Genomic DNA, 18,595 nt, shown 5'->3' on the forward strand with positions numbered 1-18,595 from the left:
CTGCTAGCTCATTAGTACACTTCTTCAGGCTGATGCTATTTTAAAATAACTTATAATCATTAGATGTTCTACCCTTTATCATGTTGCTAAATTTTCTGCAAATCAAACAACTGTTGCACTGAAAGCAATGGAGGCTTTCTCAATTTTTGCTTTAGCAATTTACTCATTACCGGTATTTAGAAGATAATATATGTTAAGGCAAAGTCATCAACATTTGAAAATGATTTCTTTTCCTTCTTCAGGTTAGAGAACAATATAAACAGGACACTTTTGGAAAAAGGTACATTTCCTCACAGAAATCATTTATTGGTTAGATTACACAAATGGCTGCTCATGGTATGATTCTCCAGTTGAAAATAACTCAGCTAAACCAACAGAATATTCATTTATCCAGCATAATATGTAGTGCAAATGCATATTGGAGTGATTCAAATTGACACTGAAGACTCCAAAATTTAAAATATGATATGAAAAAGCACCTTTTTATAGCATATTTGAGCAGGCAGAAACACCACAAAAATCCAGTGTGAAAAGAATTTAGCACATCCTACTTCAAATTCCCTGATCAGGATCTTTTTCTTGGAACTAGTTAAGGGAGTTAAATATTACAAGGACTAGTCTGTAATATGTGACTTACAGACAAATAAAGCGTGACTTTTTAAAAGGGCCATCTTTTATAAATAGAAATAGTTGCAATGCATAAATTAAACAAACACTTTAAAATGTGGTGTCTCCATTTCTTTTTATAAAAACAAAGGCTTTCATAGAAAGTTCTTAAAATGTGGCTTGAAATGGAATTCGAAAGGCATAAAACTTATTAAGCTCAGTATCAATGGGCAAACTCCTTGGTTAGCAAAAACCAAAACCAAAACTTTCCTATGTTGGAATGCTATTAAAAGCTTGGCATTTTCAAGACTGCTTCCAAGATTGTTTTGATGAAATCTCTAATATCAGCACAAATCTTGCTCCCACAGTCCTATAGATACATGGCAATATGTTCAGAATCATCTGCCTCTTCCTGTGCCTCTTTCACTATATCTTCTAGCTACTCCAAGTACAGCAATGTGCCAGGAGGAAAAGGCCTTCCCCTCATCCACTAGTTTTCACCACAAGCTACAAACGTGTATTTAATGGAAAAACTGAGAACAAGTTTTCCGATGCCATTCAATGGGTTTTCTAGGAATTCCTCTCGATTGGACCCGACATGCAGCACAAATGTAGGTGGAGAATTTCACTAAATAGTAACAAGGCTGGGGGAGGCTTGAAAGATTATGCAAATGCAGGAAGCTTAAATTCGTCTTCCACTCAGATTGAGATGTTTAATATTTTCCTTTGGGTTAATATTTCAAAACCTACAAGAAAATTACGGTAGCTAGTTTTGGATCCATCACTAATTGGGACGTGTCAAGTTCTGTTTCTTATAAACAAAAACATTCTTTCATTTTCAGCAGATGTGGTTGATTATAAAGTAACTCTCTGATACTGCAGTTTATTCCTAGCAAGCAATTAGAGGTACAATTATCTTCTTTTTATTCGTGGATCATACCTGTAAATTAAGAAAAAATATGTTTAATAAATAGAACCTTAAACTGACTAAAAATCAGACAATTATGAAGAAATAAAGTAACAAGAAATCTTACAAAAATATTAAATGGGATAAAGTGAGGTAGCAATTAGGAAACCTGACTACAGTAGAATAAGTTACTTATTAAAATTCCTACATAAGCCTGGGTGACTTCAGTCCTGCCATAAATGTATGGTCTAACTAATCTTACAAAGTTGTCGCCAGGTTACTATAGGAAGCCAGGAGGAAACCCTGAGATCATTAAAAAGAAGTCTGAATATAATGGTGGTAAACAAGCGTTGGAATTTTATCAATATTTCTAGGTTGGGTGCTGTTGAGTGCAAAAAACCAGAATGACCAGGTCCACACATGAAATTCAATTAACCTGATTTATTGCTATAGTCTATGCACAAGAATTTTCTCAACTAATGCTTGAGACTAACCTGCTCTAATTGCTTAGAATTAGATAAGGGTCAACAGCACTCAAGGAGGGTTGGATTTAGTTCACTTATGGCTATGTAGGAACTCTAGGCTGATTCCTAGATCCAGGTTATGCCATTCCTTCTCCTACAGGCGCATTAATACTGAACTATTCTGATGCTAATGTAAACACGTAACATTAAACCACAGTCTTCCTCTCCACTGAATCTAACATATGAGATTCCAATTTTCATATATTATATCCTTCATAATTTCAACATCATACTTAACATAATTTAAAATTATCTTTCCAAAGTACAGGTCTCCACCCATTGTTCAGGAACATGTACAATTTCAAACAGAACAAAAAACTATTTATAGTGACTGCTTTAATACTCTGGAATAGTGTGGAATCCCATTTAGCTAGCCAGTCAACTGACATACAGGAAATTATCTTTACCACATGCATCCCCCCGTCTGATATTTGAATAGTGATATAGGTTTAAAGCCCCAATTCACTTAATGGAGAACAAAATGGGTAGCAAAAATTAAGGGATAATCAGTAGGGGAAAAAACCAAGAGTTTCCTTCTAAAAACATACACGAGCAAACACCTTTGGCTTGAAGAAAGAGCTACACATGTCATGTATTTATTTACATATTCATCATCATCATCATCATCATCATCATCATCATCAAAGTTGGAAGGGACCTTGGAAGTCACCTAGTCCAACCCCCTGCTCAGGCAGGAAACCCTATACCATTTTAGACAAATGGCTGTCCAATCTCTTCTTAAAGACTTCCAGTGTTGGAGCGTTCACAGCTTCTGGAGGCCAGTCGTTCCACTGATTAATAGTGCTAACTGTCAGGAAATTTCTCCTTAGTTCTAAGTTGCTTTCCTCTTTGGTTAGTTTCCATCCATTGCTTCTTGTCTTGCCTTCAGATGCTTTGGAGAATAGCTTGATTCCCTGTTCTTTGTGGCAACCCGAGATATTGGAACACTGCTATCATGTCCCCCCTCGTCCTTCTCTTCATTAAACTAGACATACCCAATTCCAGCAACCATTCCTTGTAGGTTTTAGCCTCCAGGCCCCTAATCATCTTTGTTGCTCTTCTCTGTACGTTTTCTAGAGTCTCAATATCTTTTTTACATCGTGGTGATCAAAACTGGATGAAGTATTCCAAGTGTGGCCTTACCAAGGCATTGTAAAGTGGTATTAACACTTCACATGATCTTGATTCTATCCCTCTATTAATGCAGCCTAGCACTGTGTTGGCTTTTTTGGCAGCTGCAGCACACTGCTGGCCCATATTTAACTGATTGTCCACTAGGACTCCGAGATCCCTCTCACAGTTACTACTACTGAGCAAGGTACCACCTATACTATACCTGTACATTTGGTTTTTCTTGCCTAAATGTAGAACCTTACTTTTTTCACCACTGAATTTCATTTTGTTAGATAGCGCCCAGTGTTCAAGTCTGTCAAGATCATTCTGTATCTTAAGCCTGTCTCCTGGAGTGTTGGCTATTCCTGCCAGCTTGGTGTTGTCTGCAAATTTGATCAATTCCCCATCTATCCCCTCATCCAAATCATTGATGAAGATATTGAAGAGCACTGGGCCCAGAACAGAGCCCTGGGGCACCCCACTACTGACTTCCCTTCATGTAGATGCAGTTCCATTGAGGACTACACACTGAGTATGGCCGGTCAGCCAGCTACAAATCCATCTGGTGGTGATGCTGTCTAACCCACATTTTTCTATCTTATCAAGTAGTAAGTTGTGATCTACTTTATGCATCTGTTTACATATGCAAACTTACTTATATAATAATGCTGATCATTATTTGTTGGTCAGAACAGAAAAACAGCAGTCATGTGCCATTTCACTAAACTGCTAAGAAGAAAAGTGCCACTGACTTCAGTATTAAAAATAAGGTCCTTACCGGAACAGATCATCTGCAAGTGACTCCTCTCTTGTTTGGCAATTCTGCTCCTAGGGGAAAAAATGGTTCTTTAAGAATGAGTAACAAGGACTTTTTAATAACAATTTTAAATAGAGTCATTCATAAATAATATCCTATATTGTACAACCACAATGCTATTTCTGTTCACAATCTTTCCTTCCTACCGCAAACATGGGCAAATTCAAGCCTTTCCTGAGGATTCCAGTGAATGGGGAGGGGATGGAGTGCAGGGAAGGAGCATATCAGCTCCCTCTGATTTTTCACAATAACTCTTTTTCTATTCCCACTGCCATCCTTGTATGTTGTGTACATGAAATATTCTAATAATTGCACTCAATGTTCTGCTACATTTAGAAAGGATAAGGATTTAATAAAAAAACTAAATTCTATGGGTTTTTTTAAAAAAAGAATGTTATTTAGTTCTTGTAATTTTAATAGTTCTTATGTTTATACTTGTTTTTATTGCATTCCAAGCTGCCCAGAGTTGCTTTGGGTAGCATGGATACCATATAAATTTAATAAACAAAATAAATAAAATGGGTTCCTAAGGACTCTTAATCACAGCAAGTATATTTCTAAGAATCATGCTCATAAACATCAATCGTATTCATGGATCTTCTATATCAGGGGTGTCAAACTGCCGGCCCGCAGGCCAGATGCATCACGACAAAACCGCGCCCTCCCCATTGCCGGCAATGGGGAAAAAGTCATGATACGTCGCACGACGTCACGTGACGTCGCGAGTTTGACATGCCTGCTCTATATAGTTGAGGTGTGCTATCTTCTCAGAGAACATTGTATCAAACAGCATTGAGCGTACCTAGATCAGGCACTCTCAAGAATTAGTCTAACCTCTGAGCACATGTTATCTGCGATTCCTGATTTATTTAAAACACTATTTTACTATAGGCATTCACTTACTATTTTTCTTGGCTTACAAAATACATACATACATATAATACATAGAGCTATATACTATGTCTAAGCCTTCATTGAACCACAAGACATATTCCTAAAATTTTTGTTCAACAAAATTATCAATAACTTTAAAAAGTGATCCTAAATTAGAGTCTTGTTTTATGTCCCCACTGAATCACGGAGCTTAGGGTTTATAAACTCTTTCAACTTAGTCTAGTTGTGGGCGCATAGACAGGGTTAAAAAAAAATCAAGATAAGAAAAAAATATTCTATGCTACATGCTTTAGATGCTATAAAGTCATATATTTTTACAAACCTGAACAACCATTTTTGCAAAATATTTTAAGCACTAACAATGTCAGTCATGTTTATATTAGGTATTAAATATTAAATATTGACTGATTGAAAAGCTTTTTATGCTATCAGGTTTACTATATGTAGAGAATGCTTATCCAATCCGCAGCCCTGGACATCAAGTAGTGAAGCTTCGTAATGAAGATTGTAAACTTTTATCATTATTATGTGATTTATATATATTAACTATATTATATACTTTACAAGACTATTCCCCTTCATTCAGTACAGTACAGGCAAGCCAAAAGGTTGAACAACCACAACTTAAAATGGTCATTAACTGCATTAACAATTAAGTGTTACAAAGCATACTAAAATTCTGCTTCCAGAATTTGTATCTATGTTTATCTTTTGCCACTTTGGTATCACAATGAAGACATCAAAAAAGTAGCGGGAGTGAAAGTCTAAGTTTCTTATATGCATTTATGTTACATACACATAGGCAAATATTATCTCTTTTAATTCAATATGAAACGTAGTTGGGAACTAGAAGCACAATTATTACATTGACTGCAATTATAATAGCAATAGCAGTAGCAGTAGCACTTTGACTTATGGCAATCCTGCTGTGGGAAGTCAGCCCCTCCCCCCCAGAAAAAGAAATATTTTGGGGAATATTAAAAAGGCAGAATATATTTCTCCAAAGGAATAACGGAGATGATCTTAAAGAAAGGCAGAAACTTCTCCCTCCCCCCAGCCAGAAACTCAGCAGAAAACAGGTTTGTAGAAATGCAGGTGTGACAATCCTTTCAGAAAGGCTGGAGCCAGGAAGCTTGGAGCTGATGGGATTAGAAAGACAAAAGATCCCCCAAAAATCCAACACAGGACATAGTCATCAGCCACAACCACAGCCACAGGGAAGCAGGGTATGACCTTTAGGACATAATACGATTAACCCACCATTAGAATACCAGAAAGGCACACTGAACCTCAGGTCAAAGTTCATGCCACAGGAACAGGAAACAACCTCAAAAGCCCAAGAAGGTAGAAAAACCCCACCACTCCCAGCAACATGTACTGCTCCAGACCCTCAAGTCTTGTGTTCTGCTCTTCAATAAACTACAACCTTCTTTCTAAAGCAGTCTCCATTTTGTTTATTCCTGGCTTGGACTGGATCCTGATGAAAACTTTTCTTTTAACACTGCATTCTAACCACTGTGCCACCACAGCTCAGGGTATTAAAAGTAAAAACTAAGTACGCTTTGTCTTTATAATAGTGAACTTTAGTAAATTTAAGATACCCCTTTTTAAAAAAATATGGAAACAAGAAGCACAAAATGTATAGCCTGTCATCTCTGCATTTAAGTAAGCTGCATTCAACAAAATATGGCTTGCTGAAAATTAGATAAAGAAACTACTAATTTCTTAAACTTAAAGGAAAAGATAAACACAGATGTAAAATCAAGTCAAAATTTGCAACAGAATGTTCACAATATTAAAGTAATTGTTTAGAGGGTAATTTTAAAATTGATAAAACTAAAGATAAATGCAGAAAAAAGCAAACTCAGATTGTATAACAACAAAAGAAATGGTAAATATGATACAGTTGAAAATAGAATATTATTATATTGTAAAATATTGTACAAAAATAATACGGTATTATGCTTGTATCTTTTATCTTTATCTTTTATCTTTATTGATTTTATTGTAATTCCTTTGACTGTTTTGACCTTCCCACAATCATTTGAGAGACAAGCAGCATAAATTATTAATAATATTTGTTTTTAGCTATTAAAATGTTTGTGCTTATAGAACAAATGTTTGTATTGCTTACCTCCATTTCTTGTCTCAACCAATCTTCCATGTCAGGGTTTCTTCTAGCATGATGAGCTATCAGATCTGATCCTCCAATAATATTTGGAAGCCTCCCTGCCCCAGGATAAACTATCTGTCCCCAAAAAAACCAAACAAACATATCACTGTGAACAGAAATATTAGTGGCAATAGTTGCAAAAGCAGAAGAAAATAAATGCAACTTTGGTCTTTGCTTCATTCAGTTCATAAACAAAATAATTCAATACAACATATGCCAGGATGAAAAAGTAATCACCCCATCAGACCTCATGTAGGATTTTGGGACCATTATTCTACGCTGAATTGTTTCAAGCAATATTTCACGGCTTTCTAGTATGAATTGCTCAACTCTTGGCTCTACCACAAATTTCTACGAGACTTAGGCCTGGACTGAACTTTTGAAAACACTTGTAGACCAGCTTGTCATTTTGGGATCATTGTCTTGCCGAATGACTCACTTGTATTTCAGCTTCAGCTGATAGACAAGATAGCTTAATACTCTCCAGTAAGACTCTTTTTTTTTGTTACAGTAAATCATCCAGGTTCTGAGTCAGGAAAGTTTTCTAAGCCAGGATTCCCACATATCACAAACACTTTCTGCATCAGAAAAAGAAGTTCCAAGTGTGACAGATTGTATAGGTAGTCCTTGACTTACAGGCACAATTGAGCCCCAAATTTCTGTTGCTAAGCAAGATGATTGTTAAGTGAATTTTGTCCCATTTTACAACCGTACCTGACACAGTTGTTAAGTGAACCACTGTAGCTGCTAAGTTAGTATCATGGTTGTTAAGTGAATCTGGCTTCCCCGTTGACTTTGATTGTCAGAAGGTCGCAAAAGTTAAATAGTGACTCTGGGACACTGCAACTGTCATAAATACAAACCTGTTGCCAAGCATCTGAATTTAGATCACATGACCATGGGGATGCTGCAATGGTCATAAGTGTGAAAAATCATCATAAATCCATTTTTCAGTGCTGTTTTAACTTTGTATAACCACTAAACAAATGGCTGTAAGTCAAGGACTAACTATATTAGGTTCTTGCTGTAGCAGGCAGTGCTTTGCTTCTGCCAGATATACTGTAACAACCTTCATCTAGGACCCCAACGTTATTCTTTTAGAACAAATTATCTAGTCATCCTGACAGCTATCAAAATTTTCTTTGGCAATTTTCTTAGTGAACAGTGGATTTCCATCTTTATAATTTCCTATAAATCCCATTTTTACCCATATTTTTTTGGTGGTGGAGTTAGATTTTAGTTAAGGCAACAGAGACCAGAAAATTTCTGGATGTTTTGGGGTTTTTTTTTAAATCTGGGATGACTTTATGCAGCGCCCTTGAAGTAATTTGGACAAAACTATCCTTCTATTAAGATTTATTATTGTTCCAAGTTTTGTTCATCCTAGGACTGTGTCTCTGACAATAGATCAACTGAGTCCCAAAACCTGTTCTGCACTGTAGACAACACGATGCCTTTTTTTAAACAGAAAACTTCTGAAATTTCTTTGAGTGAGGCCTCTGCAATTGTTATGGTGAGAACTTCACTGTGATGAGGAAAGCAAAAGTTTGTGGGATTAATATATAGCTCTAGCTTGAATCATTTTAGCCTTGATTTTCTAATGACAACATATCTTTTAATTGAACTAACTGAACTTGGAGAAGATTTCTTTTTCACACTGACACACATATTGGACTATTATGTTTATGAAATAAAGGAAACAAACACCATTTTTTATATTATTTGTTCACTAAAGGTCCTGTATATGTCAGCAGTACCTACAGTAATCTCTCAAAATGCTTTTACATATGGAAACATTCAGAAAATGCAAAAGGAGACAAATACATCGAAAAAATTACTAATTGTACATATGCAAAATCAAAGAGGGATAAAACAAGTTTAAACAAATATCCTTAAAATTTAATATTCTAAACAAGGCTCCCTTGTTACAGTATACAAACCTTTTTAAATTTTTTAAAGTTGTTCAGATGCCTGTAGTCTGAATTTGCTGGACAACTGATTTTCCTTGGTTGAGTAACAACCAATGATCTGAATTCCATTAGCAAAAGTTTACCAGGTAGATAACTTGAATCATCTCCACATTTATCTGTACTCTTATTTAGGAAGAAAAAGGAAGAGCAGTTAGGCACTAGAGTGTATAGGCACTCTAATTAAACTCTTATTATTAATGAGATTACCAAAAATACGCCCTCCCCCACTCTGGGGATTATATCCTAAATCAATATTTCCCCACATTTTGTAATTAAATCCATTTCACCATGAAAAATTCAAACGATGTGAACTCATACAAGAATCATGTGCTATGAAACCTTCCTAACAACTAATTCATCTAATATACACAGGTATTTTTTCCTTTAAAAAATTCAGCATTCTGTTACAAAGTCATTCTGACAACTCTTGATCTTTTTTTCTCCTTTTGGACCAATGGGAAGATAAAAATATTACCTATTTTAGAGGCAAAAAGGAAAGCAACCATCGAAGTGGGTGCAATCTAGGGATTGTTTCCAATCTGGGAAGCTACATGCAACCCCTCAGGCTCTTGATTAGCCACCTCTGATCTAACTGTCTCAACATTTTCTAACAGACATTCTCTTTATAAATCTCCCAACAGTCCTTATAAAAAAATAAAACAAAATGGATCTCCTTCTATACTCCTAATTCTAAAATGGAATAATTAGTTTGATTGCCTGACAAATAATAGCAAGAGTCAAAAACGGAGAATATTTGTAGCTCAGAGTAGAAATGAGGGGTCCTTGATGCTCTCTAAGCTTGGTTGTTTTCTTACATATATTTCATTACCCAAACTAGGAAACATCATCAATTGCCAGTAAGGAATGGGTTTGCTCTCAGTTAATAGCAAGAAAGAGGAAAAGAGGCAGAAAACACATGACATATTTTCTTAACACTACCCCCAATATTGTTTCGGGTAAGAAACGGTTATTTAAAAAGCTTTGCTTAACACTTTAACCATTTTTTAATTTAAAAATATTGTTCCTTCTATATTCACCTTTTACTAAACTTATTTCTTCTATTTACATCCCACCTTCCTCCAAAGCTCAAGGCACCATACACAGCTCTGCCATTTTATCCTCCCAAAAGCCCTGTTAAGCTTCAGGTAAACATAAATAGATTCCTTAGATCTGAGTCACTTCTTACAGGTTCTGGTTGTTCTTTTTTTATTTCTTCTTTCTGGTTTTCTGCTGGAAAGGATTCCTCATTTTTTTCCTGTTCAACAGAAAGATATATTTGTATATATTTCTACAAAAACTGTTTAAGTCCTATGATTAACATTTAGGTTTATATCCCACCTTACCATCAAAAGCTCAAGGTGGTATAAATAGTACTCACTCCTCCATTTTGTCCACACCTAATTCTATGGGTAAGTTGAGCTAAAATTAACTGGCTAATAGCAGTGATTTTGTACAACCGACAATGGATGTAACTTAACTGGGTTTCCCCAGCTCTTCTCTAATGTGCAAATCATCACCCTACCCTGCTTCCCAAGATAATTCCTTTCATGTAGCTCATGTACGACCATCATTCTCCCCCCCCTTTTTTTTGGAGTTCCTGTTTCTTCATTTTACAGACAAGGTATTTTTGTATTATTAAGGGATAATATAAAAAAGTTAGCTTTTATTCATTAACATCCTGATTTAAAGTTGCTGCAGTTGCAACTATATCATAAATATCTGAACAGTCATGCTTATTCAGGCCCTTCAGATATATCCCAAACTCTTTTCTTATAATAAACAGGCATTTGCTTTTATTAAACCCACTAGCAGACTCAGAGTGCAACAGCATCCTCCCTTTATTAACCCACGATTCACTGATCCCATTAGTAGAGACAATTCAAGTATAATCATTGCCATTACTACAGTCCATGAATGCATTCAAACCCTTCTAAAGCTTCCCATATTTTGACCATCAATAATCTCATGAGGTTCCACAATCTTGAATTATTCTATTGAAAAATAATTATATTTCCTATTTTAAATAATCAATTTTAAGATAGAAATCACAAAGCAGCTGACACTTAAAGTTCATGAATTCAAGAAAAATGCTTGAAATATTGCACTCCACTGTATTACTGTGATTTAAGATGCTTTGATTTATTCAAGATTACTACAATGTGATATTTTGTGTATGTGGATTTGTGTGCTTTCCCAGACTGCATATCTGTAATTGACAGTTACATTACATTGTGGAAACAGTAAATCAGCAGCTTAACAAAATTAGTATTATATATGCAAGAATAGATATGTGAAAAGTAAAAGGAAATTGTGTAAATGCTAACTGATTAATAGTGTGTCTGTAATTTAAGGACCTAATACCTGTCTTTCCTCAAAAATAAGACCAGGTCTTATATTAATTTTTGCTCCAAAAATTAGGGCTTATTTTCCAGTTAGGGCTTATATTTGGGAAATATGGTACTAAGTGCGTCCGTCTGGCTGACTATCTTAACTGGTGCTTATTTTTCATGTGGGGCTTATATTACGAGTGTCCTGAAAAATCAGGCTAGGGCTTTTTTTAAAGTTGTCTCTTATTTTGAGGGAATATGGATAGATCCCATGAGGAAAAGCAGGTCTCACCAAAAATCCAGTGGCTTCTATTTTTGTTTCTTTGTTTCTTAAAGTGCTTTCTTTAAGATCCAGTTTTACTTTTTTCTTTGCATTTTGAGTGTTTTGCTCATCCTGATCTCCTATATTCTCTTCTGGGTCCAACTCTTGGCTTGCAAATACAAGTTCTAACGAAGCTTCATCTTCAACAGAGTCCTCTATTTTTTTCCTCTTCTTTGATGCTGGCGTTTCAACAGGAATACTTTCCATTCCTGTTTGCTTTAACTTGTTATTTTCCACTATTAAAGATTTTCTTGAGTCCATGTTTGAGTCACTTACTCCTTGTGTTGCTGCACACTGTCCTTTCTGAGAATCCATATTATTTTCCCATAGCAAAAAAGGTACAGATGACGTTTGATGGGAAACCTGTGACGACTTCTTCTCCATCTTTGCATGTTTTGATAATGGTGTTTCTACATCCTCATTCCTTTCTCTTAAAGTAGAAAAAAAAGACTGAGAGTTGATCTTACTTTGAAATACCTTTCCAGTCAACAATAGGTAATTGAATAAATGCAGTTGGAGGACCTATGGATATTTCAACAAGATAAGGAAGTATTTACATTTTATAAGCAAGGCCAATTCTAAATTCTACCAAGTTCACATCCCTCTGTAATAATCATTATTGGAATAAATATCAAATAAGAGCTCCCCTTAAGACCTTAGGAACTAAGTTAGCTAACATAAAAATAAAGGTTAAGAAAGAGAGCTTATTTTAACCCTTAAGACTCAAGTCAGAAAAAGCATTAATGTACCTTTTTTTAGCAGTGGCGTGAAAGTAATTTTTAATTGAACCGAGTTGCTGTGAATCTTTCTGTCTGTTCCCGCTGTGACTTGAAATTTCAGAAGATAAGCATGCTAGACTGGTGAAGTCAGCTCCATGTGTCTTCTTCAGCTCGGGCAGGATTTTCCCTCTGTTTACACTTCCTGCTCCTTCTGGAGTCTCCCTAACAATAATATCCTGTGACTGGATGACAGGTGGTTCTGTCTTTGTTTTCTCTTGCGATAATTCAATACTGTAAAAATGAAACAGATTTGAAAAAGTATTAATCAAAACTGAGATAAACACACTCCCTGAACTATAATCCATGAAGCCCTGAAAATAACTGCAGAATTCTAAATTGTCTCGACATGTAAGAAAATGTTAACATAATACAAAATGGTGTGATATTTTAAAGTCTTATCCCTATCAGAGTTTGCCTCCTTACTGACACTCAATGATTTTAATCTTTTCCTATTATCTAATATGAGAAAAATGCTATTATTTAAGACTGTATGTTTGCATGCTATTTCAAAGAAAATGGGATATGTTGAAACAATTAAAAAAATTAATTGCCTGGAGCATAAGGGCTATATAAAAATACAGAGAAAAATCCATGTATTTAAATATAATCCAATTAATATTCCATTGCAATTAATGTTGACATACTAAGTGTAGGTTGCTATTTTGTAAAAAAAAAGTTGTTTGTTGCAAATAACTAATTTCAACAACCAATTCCTATGCATGTATACTTAGATGTCCATCCACAATTGACTGATTATTTATTTACTCATTTTCTATATCTATCCATCTCAGCCAAGAGTTGAATGAAACACACAACTAGATTCTTTTCAACATGCAGCTTAATTTTTAAAACAATCATTTGAAATTACAGAAGTTTCTACACTATACTAAACCACACACTATATGAGTTGTCCCTAGTTTCAACAATTACAGAAGATAAGAAATTATAGTTTAGTAGCAACCCAAAAAAACTCTGAACGATAATTTACAGTAATGTGTCCATCACTTCATCCATTTCTGTGTCAGCTACATATGCAGTGATGTCCTCTTGGTTGGAAGCCATTGTTGTTTCCTCCACTGCCACAATCCGAGACTGACTTTGTTCAGCAACATGGGATGCTATGGTATCAGTTTTTATATCTGCAATTTAGATATGAAGGTAAAAATATTCAAATAAAACTATTTTTAATGCTGCTAACGATACAATATTATTAGCATCAAGCTTTCAGGTATCCTTCAATCAAATTATATGCCAAAAATCCAAAAAACTACATGCTCATATTTCAGGCTTTAAATTAACTAAGCCATAAATTTTTTAAACTTGACTTCAGTAGGACTTGAGTATTTAAATCTCCAATCTAGTTTTTTTATGATCTGCTCTTATTACTGAAGAATTGTGTTCTAACAAATGAACACTACCCACCAACTAAAAATCCTAATATTGGTGCTGATATACAATTAACAATAATCCCTGTTTAGTTAGTGGTCATGATTAATGTTCAGCCTTTCCCCATAATTTTGTGCCAGTCACTTTCTTCAACTAAACACAGATCACAGGGTTCCTGATGTGAGTTAAAATTACAGGAGAAAGCACTATTTATGCTGTCTTGAATTCCTAAAGCAAAGGTAGATTATAAATCTAACAAATTATATTTATGATATTTGCAACCCACAACTCCATGGCAGTTCCCAACATAAAACATAAACAATAAAGTCCACTATTATTGTAAATCACAACAACCTTCATATCTGGTTTAGTACAACGTAACAGCTAATAGTAATACTAGGAAGTATTCAGATAAAGCAGGTCTGATATAGCCCATGGTTTTGTGACCCTAATCACAGGCAAATAATGGACTCACAGTAAATGTGAAAGTTTGTGTTGGACTAAATGGTGTTTCAAAAGATGGGCACTGCTTAGTGCTGCCAATCAAAAGGCCCACGCTTATTTTGTATTTTTTTCATGAAAAAAAGTTAGAAGACAGACAAACATATTTTGGAAAAAAAAGAGGAAAATTATAAACTTCAAAATGCAAGTTTACAATGACAGCGTCATTTGCTAGCATTCCACATGAAGGTCTATATTCAAAACACCATTTGTTCATAAAATATATTGAATTACAATATCTTTGATTCTCCCAAGCTATCTAACCAAACTTACAGAACTACTGAGATGATAACAGGAGTAACAGGAGTGGCAGATCATGTCTGCTGTTATATAAATCTATCTGAACTGGAATTAAATCTTAGGATAACAGGCTTCATTCATCAATATCTTTTATTAGAAAACTATTCATTAAAACATTCTTTGTAATGTCAACTTTTAACATTTTCCGGTCTTCTGAAATATTTTATCAAAAGAAAAAAAGAAAAAAATTACTTTTACTGTATAAAAAAGGAAATTGTATATGTTTTTTTTCTTTTTTGCTCAAATGACTTTAATGTATTGATGAGATTATAACTGTTGCTGAGCATCCTGAGTTTTTGAAAAAAGTTTGAGTTACATCTAACTCTCAGCAAAAAGATTTCTTTCCTATATGGAAGGAAATTAGAAATTATTTCAGAAATCCTCTCTCAGGTTAGTCAGTGCTGATGGGTTTTGGTAATTTACAACTCACTTTTTCCTATATGTCGTGAATTTCAGTGTACTCTCTCATAAGTAATTGGAGGGGATTACACAATGCATAAACACAGAAAAAAGGACTATCTGGTTACATTCTAGAAATTAAATGCAAATGCATGAGATTCACAACAATTGTTTTTATAAATTGGAATAAGCATGGTTTGCTTAGGCATTGTTTGTTGAGTAAATTCATGGGGGGAAAAATTAGAAGAGAGAAAGAACAATATTTGAGGGGGGGTAAAGATGAAAATTACTTTCATACTGTACATTCATTAAAAATAAAACCAAGCTGCAATTTAGTAAAACAGGTAAACAACCATCTTAGTGCTATTCACTAAATATCAATTAAACAAAAGACTAATAAGAAAAGATAAAACAAAGTGAAAAAAGTATTTTTGTTACCTCCACTGGGTGAAATTTGAGGGTTACAGTATTTTTCTGTAGATGCAAAAATAACTGCTAAACCAATTTCTGCCTCTGAAATTGTTCTGTAATTCTTCCTAACAGAAATAAAATGAGTTATCAAAAAGTATCATTCATCTAAAAATATCTAGAAAAACATTTAAAAACAGACTTTTACACAGAATTCACAGTAGCACAAAAACATTCAGGTAGGTTGCTAGATCTTCCCCTACTCTTTAAAATGCTTTCTTGAAATATCAGTGATCAATTCATTTTTAATGTATAGTTTTAAGTCTACAATCTATAACTGTGCCAGTTTTTAAAACCTAAGGGTTCTCATATAAAAAAAATAAAAATGATTTTTTGTAATTGGTTAACCCTTTAATCAATCAACTGAATTTTTTTACTATTTCTCATTGGACAGTTATATCCAAAGCCTTGATAGTAAATGAACACATATTTTCAGAAGATTTTGGAGGTTACAGGAACCTTAGTATGTTATATGGAACCTTAGAATGTAAATATATGCATGATCTTGAGAGTTTATTTCAAAATATTTCAAAATTTTATTCTGTAAAAATACATTTCACTATACAACTGAGAGTGGGTTAGCTAGCAAAAAAACTTTTAGAAATCCTACTAAATACAGCATAAGCTAAACTAGAATCCTTGGGGCAAATTGATTAAGAGTTTTTTTCATTTCATCACACAAATTCCAATAGTACTTTCTTGCACAAGATAATAAACTATGGTGTAAGATGAATATCTCTTTTACATGTTTAATTTTGAACCACATCTCAAATGTTGTTGACTCAGCAATTCTGTCTGAATCATAAACATACGCCACACCTTTGCAAGGCAGCTGTGATGTTATCTATCCATTTTTTGTCCAAGGTAGAAACTGATGCTTGGGAGTTTGTAGATCCTACTTCAATGACACAAGTGTTAGACGTTATTAAGGTAGCAGCATCTTCTGTTTTGTCAGTCAACAGTTTTGCCTCTCCTCCTCCAAGTTTAATTGCTGAATTCAATTTTGCATGCTGGAATGAAATTAAATTTAAAGAACTGAGCTGGTATTAATGTGTAATTTTTTAATAATAAATATACTGGACATTTCAAAATTAAACATTAGAACAACAAAAAGAGGCCTCTCTAAACTGCAATAAACAAATGTTAAGTACAGGTAGTGCTTGATTTAAGACCATTCATCTAGTGAACATATGAAGTTACAATGGCACTGACTTGTTTTTCACACTTACTACTGTAGCCTCCCCAGGGTCATATGATCAAAATTTGGATGCATGGCAACTGGTTCACGTTTATGACAGCTGCAGTGTCCGGAAGTCATGTGATCATCATTTGCAACCTTCTGACAAGCAAGACAATGGGGGAAGCCAGATTCACTTAATAACGGCATTGATTCATTTAACAACTGTGACAGGAAAGGTTGTAAAATGGAACAAATCTCACTAAAAAAACTGTCTTGCTTAGCAACAGAAATTTTGAGTGCAGTTGTGATATATTGTTTTGTTCTGTCTATAATAATACCTTCTTAAAATTGATATCTAGATAGCTAATAAATAGGGAGCTAATACACTCTAAAAATTGAGTGTTGTATAGTACATAAAATAATATGAGTAGGCAACATAAGAGAGAAGGTATACGTGCCATTTTCAATTTCTTCAAAGTGATAAGCATAAGAACAAGTCTTGAATCTTTGTTTCCTTTCAGGTAATTTTTTTTATTGGACCCTTAAAAACTGCATGTTCATTTGCCTTTGATCAATGAGTGAAACTCAACAGGTAACTTTAAATAAACCAAAGCAATTATCTGATTGAAAGCCAAAGACAGAATTCTAAGAAATTTAAAAACCTTTCCTCTTAGATCATACATGGTACATATATGCAATTATCTACTAAGGAATCGGATTTGTTTCCTGCCTTTATAATGACCACAAACTAAAATTAGATCTCTATGAAATGTTAATATTATACGCTTTGGTCAAGGTTACCTACCTATTTTTCAAACATATGCATCAGATCTATTGAAATAATTTCTGGTCCATTCACATGATCATGCCTAAGCTGCTTCCATTTCATCAAAACCCAAACAAAATATCAGCCAGGGGAATCTACATGAATGAGTGGACATCTCAGATATTCTGTCTAGGTGAAGAGTCCTTGGGTATAATCACATAAGCACTCTACCACATTCATTCAACCTACACTAAGATGTAGTCCCACTCATCATTCACATGAAGGGAGTTATCCTTTTTTTCTTTTAACTAGAGGTCTTATTTGATCTTTTTGCACATGGGCAAGAACATTAAGGGATAGATCCCCAGAAAGTTTTGCTCCTTCCTCCTCCTATTAAGGAGCAGGGATATTGTTTTCAAATAAATCAATACAATATTCTCACTGAAAATCTAATACATGCTATACTACTTTGTTTTCTCAAATAACAAATTGAACAGAGGGGCACAACATATCAATATATCAAGAACTTATCTAAAAGTAAGTTGAATCTATACCAGGGATGTCCAACCTTAGCACTTTAAGACCTGTGGATTTCAATCGCCGAATTCCCTAACCAGCATAGCTGGGAGTTGAAGTCCACAAGTCTTAAAGCTTCAAGGGTGAACACCCCTGATCTAACAGAACTCCTGTCATAAGAATACCTTTAATTCTTTATCAGGCTTTGATGAAAATTAAAGACCCAATCAACTTGTTCTTTTGGCACTCTTCACATTGCAATTGCCTTCTCTGACATGCTTTTCAGCTTCTCACTCTAACCTATAGTATCATTGGATTTCAGGTTGTCTTTCATCCATGTATGAATCAATTCCACCCCCACTTAGCCCCTTGGCTTTGAATAGCGAGCCATTTACCTGCTTTGCCGTTAGAAACATAAAAGTTTTTCCTCTGAAAATAGTTTTTCTTCTAGGATACTTGGTAAGATCTATATTTTCATTCTCAATACTTGGTTCATCAACTTGTGGGAAAAATCTAAAAACAAAGGACACTGTTATAAAAAATGTAACTTATTTATAAAGAAAGACTTTCTTTAAAAACAAAGAAGCTTTTCCCTCAACCTTTATATTTGAAAATGTTTTAATATAAAATCTTAAAATATATTCTCT

The 18,595-nt window shown here is 34.4% G+C and overlaps 1 protein-coding gene across 3 annotated transcripts in view; it reads right to left on the reverse strand.

The window, feature by feature from the left end:
* Positions 1–281: 281 nt before the first annotated feature.
* The window catches only part of NBN (nibrin), a 32,086-nt gene continuing 13,772 nt past the window's right edge, over positions 282–18,595 (reverse strand). For 2 of the 3 annotated variants that reach the window (XM_083359682.1, XM_083359681.1), the window contains 11 exons: positions 18,344–18,461; positions 16,306–16,496; positions 15,457–15,554; positions 13,421–13,571; positions 12,403–12,663; positions 11,624–12,083; positions 10,191–10,259; positions 8,975–9,127; positions 6,996–7,109; positions 3,929–3,978; positions 282–1,546 (listed from right to left, as the gene is read on the reverse strand). In XM_083359682.1, the coding sequence (XP_083215808.1) occupies positions 1,519–1,546; positions 3,929–3,978; positions 6,996–7,109; positions 8,975–9,127; positions 10,191–10,259; positions 11,624–12,083; positions 12,403–12,663; positions 13,421–13,571; positions 15,457–15,554; positions 16,306–16,496; positions 18,344–18,461 (1,693 nt within the window). In that variant the 3' untranslated portion in view covers positions 282–1,518. Of the gene's footprint in view, positions 1,547–3,928; positions 3,979–6,995; positions 7,110–8,974; positions 9,128–10,041; positions 10,260–11,623; positions 12,084–12,402; positions 12,664–13,420; positions 13,572–15,456; positions 15,555–16,305; positions 16,497–18,343; positions 18,462–18,595 lie in introns of those variants that run through there. The other variant, XR_014492120.1, reaches the window with a different exon arrangement.

The sequence above is a fragment of the Vipera ursinii genome (genome assembly GCF_947247035.1).
Source record: "Vipera ursinii genome assembly, chromosome: 3".
NCBI lineage: Eukaryota > Metazoa > Chordata > Lepidosauria > Squamata > Viperidae > Vipera > Vipera ursinii.